The sequence below is a fragment of the Vidua macroura genome, chromosome Z (genome assembly GCF_024509145.1).
Source record: "Vidua macroura isolate BioBank_ID:100142 chromosome Z, ASM2450914v1, whole genome shotgun sequence".
Taxonomy (NCBI): Eukaryota; Metazoa; Chordata; class Aves; order Passeriformes; family Viduidae; genus Vidua; species Vidua macroura.
In genome coordinates, this window is record NC_071611.1 from 7,950,002 (window position 1) to 7,971,471 (window position 21,470).

The window sequence follows — 21,470 nt, forward strand, 5'->3', positions numbered from 1 at the left end:
TCATACACTCTTTTTCTGTGATTTCAGAGGTAAAGCTTCATATGATCCAAACCCAGAAATCACTACTTGCCAGTGGTATTCCTGAGTAAAGAAACAAGGAAAACATGTGATATGCAGACTGGCTTTAAAAAAAAAGCCAGCTTCTGACCACCTGATATCTGATGGTGCCTCAAGTCACATGGAATCAGTACACATTTTCCTGATACAACAATGACTTTATGACCTTTATTCTGTGTTTTCATCCAACCAACCCCAAAGACAAGGGTGCTGTGAGAAGCCAAACTGAAAAAGAAACTATAAAATAAGAACCTCTCAGGCTTTCCAGTTTCCTCTGAGGATACAAGCAGTAATTCCAGTTTGGCCGTTTTCGGTCATGATTTACCATGATTAACTCCTCTTTCCATATCCACCCTCACACACACAACTACCACACCCATTTTGGGCAAAACCCCTCCATTTCGGAAGAAGCGCGGCTCAAAAGGCTGAAAACCCAGCGGGATTGTCCCCTGAGCCCCTCGGGAGGGTGAAGCGGCCGTGGCTGCTGAGAGAAGGGGCTGAAGGCTGTGGTACGAAATGGCCTCTCTGGTGCCACGCACCACCTTCATCCAGCCCCTCGGGGAGCCCCTGCACGATGCACAGCTGGGAGAAGGGCAGGAGGCGCTGGAGGAGCTCCCGGGCAGGGCAGGAGCTGGGAACAGAGCAGGGACTGGAGCAGGTAAAGGGACAGTGACAGAGACAAGGGCAGGGACGGAGATGGCACAGGGAATGGGACAGGGGCAGGAGCAGCAACAGGGAGAGGCAGGGGACAGGGCAGGGACGGGGATGGAAGAGGCACGGGCAGGGACAAGGGCAGAGACAGGGACAGGGGCTGGGACAGGGGCTGGGACAAGGGCAGAGACAGGGACAGGGGCTGGGACAGGGGCTGGGACAAGGGCAGAGACAGGGACAGGGGCTGGGATAGGGGCTGGGACAAGGGCAGAGACAGGGACAGGGGCTGGGACAGGGGCTGGGACAAGGGCAGAGACAGGGACAGGGGCTGGGACAGGGGCTGGGACAAGGGCAGAGACAGGGACAGGGGCTGGGACAGCGATGGAGCAGGGCAGAGTGAGGGATCCAACACGGACAGCGGCTCGTAAGGGGATGGAACAGGGACAGGGATGGGACAGGGACAGAGACAGCGTCAGCGGCTGGCAAACGCAGGCGACACGGACAGGGACGCGGCCGACACACGGACACGGCCGACACACCGCCGCTCCCCGGCCCCGCCCCCGTGGAGGCGTGGCTCTACTTTCGCCCCGCCCCTCTCCCGTTGAGGTGACGTCACCGCCCGCCGCTCCTGATTGGCCCGGCGGGCGCAGGTGACGCCACAGCGTGACGCCATCCCGCCGGCGGGGCCCAGACAAGATGGCGTCGCCCGGGTCCGGCGGCGCCGAGCGGGGCCCGTAGGGACGGCGGGCGGTGACCGCGGGACGGCGGGACAGCGGGCCCGAGGGCCGCAGGTACCGGGCTAGACTGGGGGGACCCAGGTACTGGGTGGGGCAGCGAGGCTGAGGCTCCGCAGGTACGGGTGGGGACCGCGGGGGCCGCAGGTACAGGGCGGGGGCAGTTGCGGACGGACCGCGCCCCTTCTTCTCCGGGGACAGGGACGCTCCTCTCCCGCTCGGTGTAGCCGCTGTGAGGGGCCGGCACTCGGCCCTGGGCTGGACTCGCGGAGCAAGGAGAGGTGACGCTCCTGTCCCACAAGCTCCTGCTTTCCAGCAGTTTCCGGGACCGCCGGAGTTAAGGGAATGTTTTTCTGCCTAGTAACCCCGATGAGTTTGCCCTTGATGAGTTTGCTCGGTGGTTGTTGAAATCCGAGTGAGCTGCTGGTGTCCGTGATGTTCGGAAGTGCTTCCTCGCAGTAACTAAATCCGTGAAGAGCCAAAACAAACATCTGATTTTCTTTGGGGGTGTGGTGTGTGTCGAGTCTGCCTTCAGGTAACTTGTTAATTTCTGCCTTTTGTGCTGTGTAAATCGCGGTACTCATCGTCCCTGTACTACTTGTGACTTAAGAGTTCTGCTAAATCACGGAGTGTTCACTCTTTGGCTGCGTCTCCTTGTAAGCTAAAGATCCAGTCATGTTTATTTAGTGGGTTTTAGCCCTACACTTCTCTTTTTATCCTTATGACCAATTTCGGGATCTTTTCTAGTTACGTATTTTGCTTTTGACTACGTTTTTCTCAGAGTTTGAGATGCAGACATCCCATGGATGTATACATTGTTGTAAAAATATTTCAGCTTAGTTGTTTCAACTTCCTGATAATGCTTTGTGATCCCTTTAGCTCAGTGCTTACTAGAAATAAGACATTCAGTGCATTTACTTATTTATTTTTATTTCGTATAATTCAAGGGCTGTCTTCCTGTGTTTGGATAGCTCAAAATTTATTGTACTGAAGGGAAGGTTAGGTTTGTTCTGGGTTTTTGTTTTGTTTTGTTTTGTTTTTTTGGTTTTGTTTTGTTTTTAATTAGTAAAAGAAATGACAATAGATGGAAATGAATATCTGCCTTATTAACTGTTTTTATTCCCCATATCATTAAAAAAGCCAAACAAGTGAAAAAAACCTCATCATATAGAAATGTTGCAACACTGATGTTGTCTCATGAGAGTGGAGATAAGCAGATGGACTCTGGCACTTGGCTGTGGAACTAATTTAGCTGCCATCTTGGACCCAGTCAAATGTGTTCCTGTTGGATTTAAGCACTTTGAGGTCGATATTCCTACGTGAGTCACTTTGGCAAGTGAGTGTTGCCAAACTAAGGGGCAGCTGCGTTGTTCTTGATGATGTAACTTCAGCGGCTGTGCTGCTGATGGAAGGCTTGCTGCATCCCACAGCCTCTTAAGGGACTAAGAGGAGTCCCTTGTGGCAGCTTGGTGAGGGGGATCTTATTCCTACTCCAGCTGTGATCCAGGGTGTTGAGGAAAAAGAGGAAGTGCCAGACCTCTTCATCACCTTCTCTTATCAGCCTTGGAGCACGGGACCTTCTGCCCCTGTGCAGGCATTCCTGCAGCGGCTGGTTTCCTGGCATTTTTCAGGCAAGAGTGGGGAAAACCTGTTTTGGCCTCCTTCCCTTTTCTCCATGGGGAAAAACTGTGCATCAGGCGCAGGCAGTAGGGTGGGCTGAGGTGTTGCCTGTGGTAGCAGCACGAGGAGCATTTTGAGGCGTGTGCGGGGTGGTGTTGGGTTAGAGCACCACGCAGAACTGCTGCTCAATGACTTCAGTTTACTGTACACACAGAGCTGCAATTCAGAAGTGCCAGTGGTTCTTAACGTTACCGTTGCCACTGGGTGGCTTAAACCTTTTAGGCAAAAACCTTAATTATAAGGGCAGGGAAACAAAAAAGTATGTCATTTTTAAACAGCTTTTGCAAGTTTGTGGGTTTAGTTTAAAAAAAAAAAACACCTCAAAGTGATGAAGTGATGGTCCTTTCCTTGCCTCACCACCTGTACTTGGCCTTCATTTGATATCTCCTTTTGTTTGTTTTGTGTGTGTTGTTTTTTTTTTTTTTTTTTTTTTCTGTGCATGCCCTATGGCTCAAAGGAGTCAGGGAATAAGTTGCTGCTATTAAAGTGGTATTCAAGTATGGGCTGAAACAAATGGACATGAAATTTAAGAGGGAAGACCAAAAAACTCTCAGATTTAACATATGTGAATCAATAACTGTTAGTTTCTTTTTCATGAAGAGAACTTAAATTTTCAGACTATTGAAAGTATACTGGTCAGCTGGGAGATTTACTGTATAGTTTATGCTGATGGATAGAAAAATTATAATGGTGAAAAATCATCAAAAACACATGGAAGAGCTCCATCTCCAGTATTCACATGATGTTTTGTTATCCTCGAGACAAAAACCTGTAACTGACAGAATGGAGTTAGGTTTCTGGACCAATCCAGCCTCATCTGTCACACTGTGACAGCCGGAGCTGTTTTGGTTTGTGCTGGTGGCAGAAGTGCTTTAATGACACAGAAGTTGTCACCTTACTCATCCTCCTTTTTAATTTGTGTAAGGTTATGGTTTCCTGTTGCTTTCACAAACTCTAGGGATTGAAAATTTCATTGTGCAGTTCAGTTAATTGATAATTGTTGTTGTCCATATCCAGTCTCTGTATCATTAATTTTTAAGAGCAGTCTGTTCCCGTATTTTACAGTTGGTGCTAGGTTGAATATTTTAATAAATTGATCTGTGAGAAATTTAGCTTTCCTTATTACATAGAACTTCTCTCCAACCTTCTCTGGTGTTTTGTGTAGCAATCACTCCTGGTCTTTTCAGTCATGAATTCCAGAGTTTCAGCTGTCATTTTACAAGGATCTCTACCTAAAGGCATGATTCTCTATTTAAAATTGATCAGCGCAATTCAGATCAATGTCAGCGTAAGGAAGATCTAGTGGAGCCATAATTGGAAAGCTCTGAAGCTGTTTGTGAAAACAGTTCTTTGAAGGAAAGGCAAAGAAGGGTTGTTTACAATTTATAAATAGTTTTCTTGTTTGAAAAAGTAGGTCTCCTAGGATGCATCAAAGATTGGTTTCTCATCCCTGCATTGTGTATGCTTACGCTGATAACTGGGAAGGCAAAGCTATTGATCTTGCAGCACATACCACTATGCAATCGACCCTTGGGATTAGTGCAGTTGATCGATACAAGCCTGACTTCACAGTCGTTGTGTGTTAACTACTTAGGTGGGTAATCCTCTCTGGCATGCAAGTGCGTTGCTTAATGCTTTGACCCTCTGACTTGGTTTGAATAAGCTCATGTTCTGTGTCCCTAATGACCTTTTGCAGTCAATGTAATCTTGTGCTGAGATCTCCATCAGAACCTAAGCACTGGGGGCTTTCCCTCTCTCAAGTCTTTAGATTTATTCAAAATCCTTTCGCGCAAAGGCTTTTTTTCTTAAATGTTAAGAAATGCTGTCTTTCCTGTGGATGGAAACTTTTAAAGGGCAGAATGTATGCCCAGACTCGGTTTGGTTTGTATTTTTTTTTAATTTTTGAAAGCTACAAGGTCTTTCCAGAATCTCTTAAGCTTGTAATGTACTTGAAAGAGAATATACAGAATTTAGACTTATATCTTCCTTTCTAGAAGGAAAACAGATTGGTTCAAAATGCCGAGCTGCATTAGTAGTATTATAGTTTGTAACTGACTGAGTTGGTATTATCTCAGCTGCATTTTGTGTCAGAAACTCTTACACGAAATAACATTTTAAATCAGAAGAAGGGGAGTCCTATCCAAGATGTAGTCAGTTCTTCTTCTGGAGGATGATCTGCATATGAGTACAATTAATGTATTTAGCTGTTGATGCTTGGTATAGGGGAAAGTAGTAGTAAAGAGTTGTGAGCTTTTGTCTGGTCTGTGTTACTGTAGCTCAGCATTTTTGGTAACTATCTACTAGATTATGTGAAAGATTTCATTTTTAAGCTCCTTCCTTACGTATATGTTTGTGCTTGCACCATTTGTCATCCCTAGGCTAGCAGCAGAGGAAGCCATGACTGAAATGACTGATGAGATTTATTCCCTGGTTTTGGGAAGGTGTGTTTCAAAGGTGTGCCTGTTACCAGTGTGCTGTGTCATGTTTTAGCCCTGTGCCTAATTCAGACACAGGGAAGTGCATGTGTGTTGAATTTGGTACACCTCATCAATTGTGAGTGCTAAAATAAAACTAGATTCCTAGTTCATTAACACTCTCTGAAGTGCTTGTTTAAACTTTTAAGTGTTTCCTTCTGTGATACAGCAAAGCCACTCTGGGTTCCACCCTAATGACTAACACCATCATGTGGTGTCCTTGCGTAGTACTGTGTCATAATTTGACGTAGCAATATAGAAGGCACATATAGCAGGGAAGAATTCTTTATCTTTAATAAAATCATTATTAATCACCTGGAATAAAACTATGTTTGAAGAAGGCCAGAAAAGCCTTGTGCTACATAGCCTCTAAGAAAAGTATGTGTTCTTAATCTTTTAATTAAGTATTATGTCACCACAAGCAGTTTGTTGATAGTCTGACTTCTTGTTAGAAAACAGGTGAAGGATTGTTGAGTTTCATTTTGCTTGCTGTGTTTGTAACAATGTACAAAAGAACTGTTTCCAGCAAGAACCTTTATATTCCTTATTAAGAAGAGAAGGAAAAAAAAAAAAAGTACCTGTAATTAGAGGCTTCATTCTTTCTTGTGGGAGGGAACCCAATACTTGTTTTCTATTTACTTACCTGGAAGTAAGTGCTTAGTACTTTAATGTCTCTTTTGCAAAGAAAATCCAAGAAAAGACAGTAAGATGGCGTGTTGCTTTTAAGTAACACTGTTGAATATTTCTGGATTTGTATGCAAAGGGAGAGCTATCAAATTCAAGTGTGAATATCAAAGTAATACTGTTACGGTCTCTAATCTCATCTATATGAAGGTCTTCAATTGGAAAAGGCTTAATAAATATACCTTAAAGAATTCACAGTTGTATTAGAAGATGAAAAATAAATGAAGTCAAAGGTGAAGAAGTTGGTTTTGGCACGAATGGCAAGGTGGTCTGAGCTGCCTTTGAATTTAGAGGTGGACTCTGGGAACTCTGTTGGCAAAATGACTGCTGTTTTTGTGACACAGTAATGTCACCCTGTTCATATGCATTTATTGTACAGTTCTGAAAGTCTGTCTCTGGGGATGTTCTGTATGTGTTACAATATTTGTGATGAACACTTGAAATGTAACCGTGTTTAGTGCAGGGGATCTGGCTGTACTTTGGCTAAATCGGTTCTACCAAGTAATGGAAAGAATTTTTCACTTTCCCTTCATGCTGGAAGAGAAGCTGTGTATCCATTTTATGCCAGTCTTCATTCAAAGCAAATTTCTCCTGTAATTTGATGTTCTTGCAGGAATCTGAATGTGGTACTCATGTTCTGTCATTAGGCAGCCCTGGATTAATTTCCTAAAGTAAGCTGGGTTGAATCAGACATATGGGTTATAAGAGGGGCAGGCTGGGACTGATTCTCAGGTGACAGTAGAAAATCTGATAGCTCAGAGGAGGAATGGTCAGGCCACAGTATTGCTGCTTTGCTTCTTAAAAAAATAGCCATCTTACTGCCCTGTCATGGTTATTATGATGGTCCACTGAGAGAGATCTCTCCTGTGTTCTTGCCAGCCTTAAATGTTTGGAGAGGAGAATCTGTGGGATGACTTTTGTGGTCATGGGGCAGCTTCATCCAGCAACCTACTCTGGTCTAGTTATAAAATAAAATAAGGCTAGATTGCTGAAGCTGAGTCAGATCTGTCAAAATGTCCTGAGAAAATGAAGCTAATGCATCTCTGATGGTTTCTTATTGCACATAAAATGAGACATTTCTGTTTAGTTATTCATTCTTTAAGTGTTCTGGGACTTGTATTCATTACTGTATCTGCTGAAGAACTTCGTGATGTGCAGGGAAAAAGTTTGTACTGTTGAGAAGGCTATATCGTATATAACAAATTTACAGACTTAAATTAATTGGAAATAGTAACTTAAAAATAAAGTTTGGACTACACCAGATTTCATATTCAAATCTGAAGTGCCTCCTCGGGCTTTTATGAAGAAGAGATGAAAAAGACTGAATTGGAGTAATTTGGTAGAGAATAGACACTGTTCCAAACTTGAGAGACTGCAGTGAGATTCCTGGGGTAGCTGTGGGTTTGGGATTTAGGAAACACAGATTGTGTTCTGACTTTGCTGCTGGCTGAGCTGGATGACTCTGAGCAAACTGCTTCAGCTTTGTGCCATATTCCTCATACCTTCAAAACAGGGACAGTTTCACTGCTGGTTAAGTGCCTTGACAGGTATTCTGGAGTCTCATATAAGAGCTGTGTGGTGCTGAGGGTATAAGGGAATTTCAGCAAAACTACTTTGCCCTCAGGGGAAAGAAAATGAATGAGAAGTGTGTAATTCCTGGCATTATAAATATCCTGTAGGTATCTAGATTTCATCTGAAAGCAGTGTCTTTCCTTGTCTTTGGTTTCTTTTCTATTTTCCATTCCACTTGAGCACTGGAAGTTCAGTATCCATATGCCCTTACTGTTGGGAGGCTTGTAATTATGTGCATGTGCTGGTCTGTCTCTCCTACTACCTTGCAAGTCTGTGGATTTTGCTCTGTGTATTTGTGATAGAAAGTTCACTCTCAAATTGCAGACTTTTACACTACTCCTTAAACTTACCTGCCCAAACATTGGCAGGGTTTGCAAGTAGGGTTGCAGTGCTGGGAGGGCAAACTTGTTGTCTTACACAGAGGGAAAGCACACCCCTTCAGTTTGTTTTAAGTGAGGAGATTTAAATCTTAAAGCTCATTTTAAATGGAAACAGTAGAAATTAAGGTAGGTGGGTGAGGAGATTATTTTATGAAGCTTGGGGATCTACCAAGTACCTTGTGTGAATGTGGCAGGGAAGGAAGAATGACGCCTGTGGTACAGAAAGGCTTTCTGAAGTGGTAGGTGAAGGTGAGTGTAGCAGCTGGAGCATGCTTGAAAAGTACACCTCAAGGATTGAGTAATTGCTCTGCTTTCCTTCTTGGAGGGTGGGGGTTGTCTGCATATTTGTGTATCTTCATTGCTAGTAACCTCAGCTGTAGCAGTTGCACACACAGAGTAAACCTTGTTTAACAGATGTGCAGTCTTTGGTTTTTCCTTCTTGCTTCTGGCTTCCATTTCTGAATTTTTCAGTCTGTAGCTGGATTACAGGCTGAACCATATTTCAATTTAAGCAGCCCCTAATAGAGGGGCATTTGCTATTTGAGAACTACAAAATGAAGAGATGGCAAGGAAGATGTTTGTGCTCAGGACTGAGTATGCTGCCCTCAGGTAGTGTGGGCCCATGAAGTTTTCTAATACAAAACACAACAAGCAGCTCTTTTATTTATCATGCTTCTGTTTTGCAATAGATCCACTATAGCTGAGGGCAATCTCGGTTTCACTTCACTGTTCAGAGGTAAATTTTTATTTTTCTACACTAGATAAGCTTGCTCAAGGCAACTTACCTTCCTGTGTTCCAAATTAATTGTTTCAGAAGTATAGTCAGTGTGGGTACCGCCAGTTTGCTGAGCAGTTCAAGTGTCTGCTGCTGTTTTCATATACAGAAGATTTTTTTTGTTTTTTTGATACCTGGTAATGATGCTTCTGTTGCTATGTGTTTTGAAAGGGCAGAACATCATCTTCATACCAGTTCTAGCCTCTCCAAAGTTTACAAGCCATTATAAGAAATAATTAAGAAATTACTCTTAATTTTAAATCAGTTTCCTGCTCTTAATGCTCTTATGCACCAGTTCCTTGTTAACTAAAACAAGTTAATTTTTTTCATTTGAAAATGTGACTTCTGGAAGTGAAATTTAATTTGGTGCTGTCTACCCATAGTATTTCCCACCTAGCTCATCTTTTTAATGCAGTTATTCAGTCCTGTTTGGGCTGTGTGGCAAGACTTGAAAGCAGGATTGACTGAGAGAGAGATGAAACAAGATTGGTTTTTAGGCATTCCTGCAATGGGACCATCTTTTCACTTGCTTGATACATTTTTTGAATTTCAGTTTGACTCCTTTGTTCTGTTGAGTTGGTTAGGTAAGGAGTATGTCCCTGATGAGGCCTCAGCTCAGTGAACGTATGACAGTAGCTGAAGTGAGTATTCTTGAACAGTGATAAGGGTTTGTTTTCTTCCTGGTCTTTTAGTTGCATCCTTCAGTGCTGCAAAACCTGGCATTTTTTCAGCTGTGTGTTTCTGTCTATGTTTATTTTCTTGCCTCAGTCTTGATAAGATGGGTTAGATGAAGATAGATGTTGGCTAAATATGGAGTGACACATGAATTAAGTACAAAATGAGTTGGCATTGAAAGCTAAGATGCTACCAGTGATGAGGTGTCAGAGAAACGCATAAACCCCAGAAAAAGTCAAATAAGCTTCGGAAGAATGTCACACCTGTGGCACCTAGGGTGCAGTTCAGGTTTCTCACAATAGCACTGTCAAGGCAAAGGCAAACCAAGTCTCATGGGGTATGTTTTGAAAATCAGTGAGATTTAAGATGCTATGAGCTTATATTGTCACTTCACAAATGAGTGTTTTGGAGACCACACTTTTCCAGGTGTCCTATGACCAGCTCTTAGTTGCTTTAGGAGTGTGAAGTGTTTAGGACTTTTTCTTCCATGTATCTCAAAGTGTGTATTTGGAGAAAGATTAATTTATGGTGAATTGGGGTGTTTCCTGGAAAATGGCAACACTGAAAGATGAAACTGAAAAGAGGGAAGATTGAAATTGAACATAAGGAAGAAATGAAGGTGGTGAGGAACTTAATAGGTTGCCCTGGGAAGCTGTGGATATCTCATCCCTGGAGCTGTTCCAGGACACAGTGGATAGGGCTTTGAGCAATCTGATTGAAGAAGAGATACCCTTGCCTGTACAGAGTGTGTGGACTAGATGATCTTTGAACATCCTTTCCAACCCAAAATGTTCCATGATTGAATCAAGTGAGTTTGCAGGGAATTTATATTTTTAGAATGTGGCTCTTTTAGTTGAGAGAAATAAGATGTGTCAGTGGGAAACAGGGACATCAGATGGCAGAAATAGTTTAACAGTTTTAACCACATAATGGGAGAGATCCTTTCAGGAATGGGAAAAGGCTGTTGTTGGCCTGATGTGTGTTGAAACTGCTTGGGCTGAGTGTGCAATCAGGATCTGAAACAGTGGCTCCCATGCTGAATATCAATGTTTGAGCCTACTTGCTGCAGGACAGGCAGGGTTGTTTGGAGGTGGAATAGTTAATGTAACAGGTTATTTTTTCCCTCAGTACCAGGCTGAATTTTGCTGGGAAAATGTTAAATGTGTGGTAAGAGTGGGTAGTGCGTGTGACCCAAGTATAAAAGGAAAAATTGATGCATCTATAGTAGTATAACACTGTTCTCATTATTCTTGTACAGTGCAAGAGGCAAATATTTTGTCTGAGATCCAATACATGGAATTGCAAGTGATGTTTGACTTGCTGGCAGATTTTATTTTTCCATTTAATAAATTTGGCCAGCTTGATTTCTTGATAGATTTTTTTTGTCTGCTTCGTTAAATCAATTCTATAAGTGTTAATATTTCACCAAATTTATAACCAAAACCATAATTATCAACAAAAGTTATAATTTCTCTTCTGAGCTTTAACAGGGAAAAGATGACAACCTTATGGCTTTCTTTGGAATGGATTTTTTACATAGCCATTTAACTGTTGTAATGTATTTAAATGAATTAAGTTATGGTTAATAAATAAATATTGAAAATTAATGAATACAAATTATTTTATGTATCAAAATAGTTTGAGTTTTTGTGTTGGTATTGGGAGTAGGTCCCAGTATGGTCAACAGAGTTTAATTTATTTCTAAGTAATACCAGATCAGCTACCTGTTACTCCCCTCAGTTAAAGACTATAAGAGCAAAAAGCTTGAAACTGCAGAGATGCTCTTATTTTTGAATTAAAAATAGAATGTTGTGATTAATGGATTAAAAGCTGTTTTACTCTGTTGTGCATTTTGAGAGTGTCTGTCTAGTTCTCATTCATAACTGGGACAAGTCTGAAATACTAATAATACTCAAGTACTTCAGAATCAATTTGTTACATGTTGAAGTACCACTGCAACAAATAGAGCAGCATTTTAATTAGTTTGATATTCTGGGTTGCAGGCATACATTCTAAATGTACAGGATACTTTACTGCTTATCCATGCATCGTTACCAAAAGAACAGAGTAAATGGGCTATTTTGTTATTGAAACTAACAATCAGCAGTCTCTCTCAAGAAGGGTTGTATTGAAATATTAGCTTCCTTCTAAAGTGCTGTGATTAATGAGGAAAGTTAATGCACATTCCTGGCTCTGCTAATGCTACGATTGCTTAGAAGAAATTTACTCTGGTAGTAGTATGAAATCTTATGGTAATTAAGCTGAAGTAGCTACATTTGTTGATAGTTACCAGATGCTTACCATCTGACAATTTCAAACTCTCAAAACTGGTAGGTATTTGCTATCCAAACTTTAGATATAGAAAAATAGCAGTTAAAAACAGTTGCTCTGCTCATAAAATCTGGGACTTGTTTCATTATGGCATTGAGATTATTGCAGCCCTTATTGCTGGTATGAGTCCAGGGTCATCTTTTTCACTTTTTCCCTAGAATGTAGGAATTGCATGGCACATTTATATTTTTATCTCTCAGATTTGTCTTGCTTATTTTGTGCCTCAAGAAGGGGAAGTTAGTCCTATATTTCTAGTTTACCATTTTTTTTTTCGGTGATATTGCAGTTTGTAGATTAGTGAAGCTGACCTTGAAGTAAAGAAAACAAAAGAAGAAAACACATCTCTTTTCTCTCAGCTGTTTTGTTTACATGATCTTTAAATAATTTGGGTAAAAATCACTAAACTGTGCTCTGAAGTCCACATCTGCTCTTGGATGAACAGAACCTGCACTATGCCCAAGTTTCTGGAGTGTAGAAATCAGTCCAGCCTTAGATATTTGTTGCAGATGGTTTTCTCTTGTGACAGGATTGAGTTTTCTGGAAAGAGTCCTTTTTAAAAAGGCTATCCATTTGCTGCCACAGTTAAATGTGATAGGTGCATCTATAATAGGTGCATTTTCCATGCTGTTGTTTGGCATGTCATTGTCTGGCCCGAGGAAAACCTTGCCCTGATCTGCTTTGACCACAGGGCTGCTTGTAAGTACTTGTCTGTTTCCTTGTGCTGTTGCCTGTGAAACTTGTATTTCTAGAGGTTTATGTAGTGTATAAACTTCAACCGTGTTGGAAACCTGTATGGCTGATAAGTCACAAAGTGACTAAAAAATTGGTATGTTAGTGTGCTTCATTTGCACAGCCATTGTAGGGTTGTCCCTGATTTCTGGGTGAAGTGTATGGCAAATTACCTTATGTTTCAAACACATAGTCAGGATCTTAAGAGGAATGGAGCTCTTTGTTACCAGTTATGAACTTTAAATCCTTAACCAGCCAAACAGTACCTCTTTGTAACAAGTCCAGTGTCTAATGAAGAAAGTGGGACATGACATGAAGTAACTGGAACTGTAGGTGTCTGATGTCAGTGCCATGAATCCATACGGAATGACAGAGAGATGCCATGCCTCTCTGAGAGTGTGTGGAAGCTGCCAATAGAGAGGTCCTGGAGCAAAAGGCTGATTACCCACGATGTCACGTTAAGCAGTGGCACAATTTGAAGAATCAGTGTCTCCTGATGTTTATCACTGCTAGGAAGATGCAATCGAACATCCCCATGAAAAACTCCATAATGAATGTTGTGACCATCACTAGTGTTGTCTTATAATCCAGTAACGTGATCTGCACACAGTCCTGTTCTTTAGGGTCTTATCTCCCTTTCCTTCCTACTCATGTATTTGAAAAAAGCTTTAGAAAGTGCCATTTTACTTGTTCCGGTCCCTCTGCCCCTCAATCATTGCACTAGTAATAACAAACTGCATTAGTTTGATCTAGGCTGCGCTTCAGACTTGGGTCTCTCATCGCAGCTGCTTGGACTGTTGATCCATGGGATATGTATGCAGCAGGGATACCTCACACTTTCCTCCCTCAAGGCCCCTCTTGTCTGTGTAAGCCCTACTTTGAATGGTTAAATGTAGCATAATGATCACTTGTATTTGTATTCCATAACATGAAGATAGCATTAGATTTGTTTTAACTGGTGTCCCTTGACAGTTGGATAGCAACTTTATAAGAGTGTTGTCTTCAATGAGGCTTTGGTTTGTTCTTGTCAATCTTAAAATTGACCAAGAAATTTAATTTACTTTATCTCCTGGATTGTGATAGCCCTTAAGAGGAATTGCTGTAGATCAAGAAGTTACTTTTCTGTTAAGACTGGTGAAAGAGATGGTTTTTCTTCTTTCTTTTTGTGAGTTTTTGGCTTGGGGGTCTTGGGGTTTTTTTTTGGTTTGGTTTTTTTATTGTTGTTTTGCTTGATTTGGGTTTTTTTTTTTTTTTTTTGGTGGAGGAGCCACAGGGGTGTTGTGGGCATGCAGTTGCAGTACAGCACATGTAGTTTTACAGCTTTATCCAGAGAGCTGTTATCGGTGCTTGTCCTTTATTGCGAGGGGTGTACCTCCATGTGCTCTTGTTTGCAGAACTCTTAGAGGTACAAAGCAGAAGTGATTGCTGCAGGTTTTGGGGTGATGTAATCTATTTGGATACTGCAGTAAAAGCATGGGATCTGTTTTGTACTACAGTGAACTGAACAGCTTTTTGCTGAGAGAGGTCATAAGAGATTGGAGCTGAGTTGCAGTGGTTGAACACTTACATAGATGGGAAGCTTTGATGAGAACTTTCGTTTTGTCTTAGCAATACGCACTGTTGACTTCTATTTTTGCTGTTTGAAGCTATGTGTAGAGAGACCTGATGTTGGTTATAGCCCTTGACTTGCGCTGAAACAAGTAGGTACAGTGAAAACTGAAAACACTGTCTAAATTTTGTACACCTGTGATCATTAGAAAATAATCTCTTGAAACAAAGTGATTTTTATTTTTTTCTTTACTGTAAAATCAGTAGTTCATTAATGTAACATAGGCAGGAATTTTTTTTTTTTTTTTTTTACTTTTTCAGCCTTTTGTTTTTGTAGTTTTCAGACCGAATGGTGCATCCTTAGTAGTGTGTAGACTACACAATGTGTATTAGCAGCTGAAATGGAAATTGCAAGATCAGGTCTCTTTCTCTAAAAATCATAGATGTGCTGATTTGATTATGGTTGATAACTTGAAGCATTCTCAACTTTTCTTTCACCCATAAGTTATTCATTTTTCATTTATCTGAATTTTAGATGGAAATTACTTCAGAGATTACATGCTCCCCAAACTCAGGAATATAGCAGCAAGAGTCCAGTTCTTATTGCCAAATAGTTGAATTGGTTTAAGTTATCATGAATAAAGCAATTACAGATATCATTAGTGGTAGGATACTTTCAACTTGTCTAGTCAGACTCCTTCAGAAGAAAAGGAATGAAGATATAAACTCAAGGGAAAGTAGAAGAAACATTGAAATAATAGCGAAAAAACACCCCAGCTTCCTGGAATCTCTTCATGCTCTTTGTTATAGTTTTTTTTGTTCTCTTCTGTTGATGAGACTCTCCCTTTAGCATTGCCTTCTTGCACCAAGTCATGCTTTTCTGTATTCTCCTTGTCTGGCAGTGTAACTAAATGCCGTTCAGGTTTAAGTGATGACATGGCCAGTGAATTGCCTTGGTCACCTCTGTCTCTCCAAGCCATTCCAGCTTGTCACCTCTCTGTGCCAGTTGTTGCTGTCATCAGTTCTGCCTTGCCAGTTTTGTTTCTGAATCTTTGTGTAGTTGTCTGTTGTTGTGGTTGTTTCCTGTCCCCCCCTCCCCTTCTGTCATGATTGCTCTGAGGTCCTCTGCCCTCATCCTGGGCTCTTGCTATGCTGTGTTACTCTGCCTGGCTGGTTTTATGAATCCTGACCTGCTGCCTCAGTGTTACTAAGTAAAAAATTGTACAGATGGGAAGAGAAGAGTTCACATCAGGTTGCTTCAGTTCTTCATAATTTTGAGGCACTTGCAGCCCTGACCTTCTCCATGGAGAGTTGTCCAGAGCCAAGAATGAGGGAGTGAAGCTGGGGAGGTCTACATTTAGAGAAGAGAGCTTGTAGGTGGCTGTAAGAGCACCCTGTAGTACTATGCAACTAACTGGTTCCTCTAGAGCAGGAAAGGTGTTGAATAAGTTTTTTTGTCCTCTGTCACTTTACAATGTGCAGTAAGGTATTACGCCAAAATCCCGTTCAATTTGTTCAACCGTTTGCTGTTACCACCAATGCCCTTCAGTATCTTGTTCTGGAGACCAAAGCAAACAGTGGTAGAGCTGCACTTGTCCATCATCTGATTTGGAACAAAGCTTTGGAAGCAGTTCAACATGCTTTACTGGCACGTTGTAATTAATGTTCAGATAATGCCCAGAATCATAGTAACAAATGAGTAACCACCTAACTGGGTGCAAAAACTGTTTTCCCAGCTTGGACAACAGAGCAACAGCAATATGCTTGTAACAGTGGTCCCTGACTAGCCTGTCAAATCTGATTAGTCATAAGACATTATTTTAATTAAACCTTCTTTGGGAAGGGGCTGATGAAATGTGGCTGGCAGCCTGTTCTTGTGTAACTGTGTGTAGTGTTTTAACAGTTTTGTTTGCTGACAAGTGCCTTCTGAAGTAATGTTGTCTTAATAATTGCTCACTCAGAGTGTATCAGCAAGACCTGTGTGATATAAACTCAAAATGCTATGTGAATTTAAAGTGACTGGCTCTTGAAATGATCCATTTCATTACTAGCTTGCTGCTGATGTGCCTTAGCTAGTTCTGTGGTTAATTAAGGTGTTGCATATGGCAGAGGAATTATTTTTCCACTGCATCTTGAATTTAATGCATTAGCTTAGATCAACATTAGCATTTTACTACAGGATTGTCAGCAAAAGCAAGATACATATATCTTATGTGGGATGACACTAAGACTTTGTGCAGCTCCAGAGTGGTAGGCTACTGCAAAACTCCTTGGAAGCTGGATGTGCAGTTTTGGCTTGTTGGGTGCATTGCCACTTGTGTCCCTGGAGCAGTAACCGGTAGTAACTGGTGCTGCCTTGAGCAAACACCCTTATCAACTGAAGTTGGCAAAGTGAGGAGGTTACTTTCTCTAATCAAAAGTTTTTGGAATCCTCTAAAAAAAAAAAAAAAGGAGTTCCTTTTTAGTCTGAGGTAGTAACTAGAAAAAAGAACTTTGAGAAATTAAAAGAAGTGTGTGGAGGTTTTGTCCCAGGTGGAGAGTGGGCAGTGCTTGCACCTAGTGCCACACAGTCTTCAGTGACAAACGGGACTGGTGAGGACGTGAGGTCTCTATGACTTTACATGTCACCTGGCTTTTTCACTAAAAACAAATCCAGTAGATGACCTAATTGCTACTCTCACACAGAGGAACTACCAACACAACAGCTTGTCTGGCAGTGAAACCGGGGTCTGAAAGTGCGGCTATTTCATGTGCTGTTGTCTGCAGTCTGGGCACTGGGACCGGTAAGGCTTGTTCACCTCCAATGGTTGACATGCAACTCTACTGAGTAGTCTGGTGGCTTTGCCCTTGACATCCTTCCTTGAATGGCAGGCTTAGCACTGTTTCATCTTCTTTTCTTTCCGTCTTTGAGGCCTTAATGTTTTCTTTGTTTCTGAGAACAAGGTGCCAGAACCAGTTTCTGGCTTAGTGGAATAGTTTCAGATTGCTGGAGAGGTTGGTGAGTTCTGAAAAGAACCTGACAAATATTGGGCAGGATGACACACAGTTTTTATGTGCAGCGTGCACCTGGACTTGCCCAGCATGACTCACTTCCCCATGGCCCAGCATCTGCCACTGTGTTTCACGAAGTCTGGTTGCACGTGGGTGATCTTCGTACAGCTTTGGCTTTAGCTTTGTGTAGATTTCCCATTAGCCAGGGATGGTTCACTTCTTGATTTCAACATAACGTTGAAAGGGATGTTTGCACTGCAAAAGGGACTGTCCTAGAGTTCTTGAAACTGGCTCTTCTTGTCCCCAGTCCTGTCAGCGGCAACAAGGAGGAAATAGGTAAACTGTGTAATCCTCACCTTGCTTTAATATGTAATGTTTGCAGTTGGAATCTGCAATGGGAACAGTGAGCACAAGAGTCCTTGACAAGAGGAATGATGGGCATGAATGTTAGATCTGCCCCATGTTGTTGTGCTCTGCTGCCTGTGGGGATGTACCAGAGGTCTCAATGGTTTTGAAGAACAGCTATTGGGCATTTCAGTCTGAGATGGAGAACTTAAGAGACAAAGGGCATCTCTGAGTCTTTGTCATGCATAATGTTACAAGGAGTACTTAAAAATAAATTCAATTACTCTAGAAATTACGCTGTTGTACCTTGTGATGTACTTCTAACCTAGCAAAACTCCCATGTTATTGAGTATACCATAAACATCTTGGAGCAGAATTTTAGCTGACAGCTAATCTATCTTGAACTCTTCTGGTGAGCCAGACCTACTCTCTGTTAAAAGCTGGCTAGCCACTTCTGTGTTTAACATCTTGGCCATGTAGGATTCACATCCACATTTTAAGAGTTGCTGCTAAATGCTGTGGGCAGTAGATGGGGCCTGTTCTCATTGATTTCTTGTGTTTATCCAACATATCTTTCTCATGGTACCATTTATTTTACACCTGTTTTATGCATTGCTCAATGTGTCTAGGTGAGTGCCATGTTGGCTAACGGGCTGTGTAGCCAGTACAGTAGTATCCCTTTTTTAGAGCAGCAGGGATTAAACTGAGGAGGATCAGTGTGGTATTTCCAGTAGGAAGAGCTATCCTTAATGACAAGGGAGGCAGGGTGTGCTTCATGAGGCTGAGACAGAGTGGCTTCTGTGTGCTGTGATCTGTAACTCTCTGTCTTCCTCTTCACCCTGGTTGTGTCTTGGCTGTTTGCTGTTTTAGTTTTTTGGCTGGGGCTTTCTTTTTTTCTTTATATTACTGCTTCAATTGGCAGACTCTGGTCTAAGTTATTTGTCTGCTCAATTAGTTTCAAGGCTAAAAATAAAAAATATGTTTGCTTATCTGTTTTGGGAACAGGTGCATCAGGTGTCTGCAGTGTGTTCCATAACATAGAGATAAGACTCTGGAACTGCATAGACTCACTCTGTGCAACATATACAAAGTTGTTCAAGCTGTTGTAAAATGTTTTTCAGGTTCTAGATGGCTTCTAAGAAGTTGGGATCCGACTCTCATGGTAAGTGAAATTTAGCATCCTTGTCTTTTCAATAGGATGAATCCTACTATTGCTGCTGACTAATGTCCTAGCCTAGACAGTCCATAGAGACTAATCTGTTCAGCCTCTGAGTAGTTTTTTGTTAGGAATGAAGTGCCTTGGCTTCCTTCTTGCATAGTTGCTTGCTGATGTTGTGTTTGCTTGTTCTCTGATTAAACTGAAAATCAGTCTCTGGCTGTTCCCTGTTCCTTCATGGCAGAATAACACATTCTCCTTCCCCAACAAATTCCCCTTCAAAATCAAAGCTGAACTGCTCTGGTGTTTGCTGAAGTGGGCTTTAGATCTGTAGCATCTTCCTATGGAAATCACATGACAAGTTGAATTAAAAGTGAAGCTTTTAATACAACATTGAATTGTGCTTCATTTTTGCTCAGCCATTAATTTCTCTCCTTAATTGGACAAACTTGGTTCAGAAGGCAGATGAAGAAAAGACACCATTTTTCTGTCTTCTGCATATGAGATGCATAAAGTCATGCAGGTGATTGGTATCATAGAAGTTATTTGCCTGTAATGTCCTTAGTGTTTAGAAAATGGGGTGTAATTTGAGTGTAATTAATGTTGCTGTGGAACATTAAAGTTCAGTTTGTTGTATGTAATGTGGCTTCCTCAAATCAGTAATCATGACTTTTCAGGCTATCATAACTAATGCTTTTAGAAATTCAACCTTGATCTTTCTGGATAATTTTTCCAATAAAAGGGTCCTGGGGAATTCAGTTTTTCCTGGAGCTTTTTATTTAGTCTTGCAAGTGTAAAGTTGAAGTAAAAAAATAAGAAATGTCTCACTTAAATACTGGGTTACGGATTAATAGAAATAGCGTTTCAAAACTTCATTTTTAGATGGTCTCCTTCTTTGCTGTGGCTCAGTGACCCTGCTGCAAGACAAGTAATTTTTTTCATTTGGTAGTTGCCAGCTATTCAGCAGTTGCTCCTGTGTCTAAAAACAGTCTCTATGAACACTTTGATCTACTTGTCTTTTTTGTCTGTTTTTATTTTTCTCCTCACCTAACCAGACTAATAAAGGCTGCTCAGGGCTAGAATTCAACATGTCTTAAATATTTCCCAGAACAGTATAGTGTGGTGGAACATGCCCTTGGCTTCAAAATAACCAGCTCCAAACAAATGGTGCTGTGAGCTGCCTGGTTAACTTGTAACTTGTGTGCTCCTTTGTGTACCCTCTGTTCCTAATCACACTGTCGCAGTACTATTTCTGAGGAGTAGTGGACCAACTTCCTTGTCTTAATTATGTCTTAAGAGATCAGCAGGACAGTTGTTTTGTTCTTCTCTAGGTTTATCTCACTAAGTTTTGGTTTACTGTAGAGCATCCATCCCCATGGCTGCCTCCAGCTCAGTGTCTCTGGCAGGCTGATGAAATCAGTCAATATAGTTGATGTATCTCTTGTGATTATTGTTGAACTGCTTACTAGAGGTCAGAGGGCTGTCACTGAATCACAGAATGCTTGAGGCTGGCAGAGACATCTGCAGATTGTTGTGTCCAAACCCCTGGCAGGGTCACCTAGCGCAGGCTGCTCAGGACCATGTTCAAATGGAGGTGAAGATGGAAACACAAGATATGAGTGGAGGGAAAGGAATCCCTTTTCCTGTGTGGATTATGCCAAGTGTGGATTATGCTTCAATATTTCAGTTGTATTTTTGCTGTCACTGTACAATTTCAAAGCTCTGATTTCCAACAATTACATAAGTGGTTTGTGTGACCACAGCAACTAAGTTGCACATGGTTTCAAAACTGTTCCCCATTCATGCCTGATAACTGTTTTGGTTGTTTTGTTGTTTTTTTTTTTCTGAAGTGTTTCTATTTTGGTGTCAAACAGGACACTTCTATGAGTTACGCTGAAGTGAAGACTTGTAATAGTTTGCTGTGCCAGAAATGTAGTACAGAGACCAGGCTGACAAGTACACTTTTGTCATGCCTATTTTCAGAAATTACTCAGTATGCTTTTAACTGATACAAGGATGAAGTGGCTAACAGACTTACTAAATAAGAGTTTGGTAAAAACTTAAGTTGTTTCACTTGAACATGTGACTTTTGTAATAATATCTTTTTTATGTAGGTTTTTCTTACTGCTCTAGAATGTGGCAATTAAAACAATTTGCACCCTTTACTCCTCAGTGTGTGTGATGTGATCTGCTCACAGAAATAAAAGGACTCATAGCTCTCTGGATAAGATTTCAGCTTTACCGAGCTAGTACTGTTCTGATTGGGCTGAATTCTATGTGCACAGGCGTTTTAACTCAGACTTTTTGTCATCAAATGTCCTAAACCATTTGAGGTATTTTTAATATGCGCTTATGGGCTTTTTCTCATAGTTGTATTCAGGATGAGATTATAGCAAGGGTGGTTTTTAAAAAAATAAGTATACTGGGGAACAAAGTAGGAAGTTTTTATTCCTTAGTCAAGCTTCTGAGGTTAAGCTGGCAGCTTAATATAGCTAGTCTAGGCATGCTTAGTATTTATTTACTATGCGAAGCAGGATTGCTGGTATGTAAACAGCAAAGTTTGTGCTTGCACCCTCTGTGTCTGGTATCTGCTTCAGGTGTAGTTGTGCAAGGGGAAGTGCCCACTACATAATGTAAATAGGTCTAATAAGACAAGGATTTACACACTGAGCAATTTGGCCTGGGAGA

General features: G+C 41.4%; 1 protein-coding gene across 4 annotated transcripts in view; it reads left to right on the plus strand.

The window, feature by feature from the left end:
* Positions 1-1,371: 1,371 nt before the first annotated feature.
* LOC128821738 (ubiquitin-associated protein 1-like) overlaps positions 1,372-21,470 on the plus strand; it is a 32,763-nt gene continuing 12,664 nt past the window's right edge. For 2 of the 4 annotated variants that reach the window (XM_054002988.1, XM_054002992.1), the window contains exons 1-2: positions 1,372-1,499; positions 18,748-18,788. In XM_054002988.1, coding sequence (XP_053858963.1) covers positions 18,755-18,788 — 34 coding nt within the window. In that variant the 5' untranslated portion in view covers positions 1,372-1,499; positions 18,748-18,754. Of the gene's footprint in view, positions 1,500-1,721; positions 1,978-2,582; positions 2,779-18,747; positions 18,789-21,470 lie in introns of those variants that run through there. The other 2 variants (XM_054002991.1, XM_054002989.1) reach the window with 2 other exon arrangements.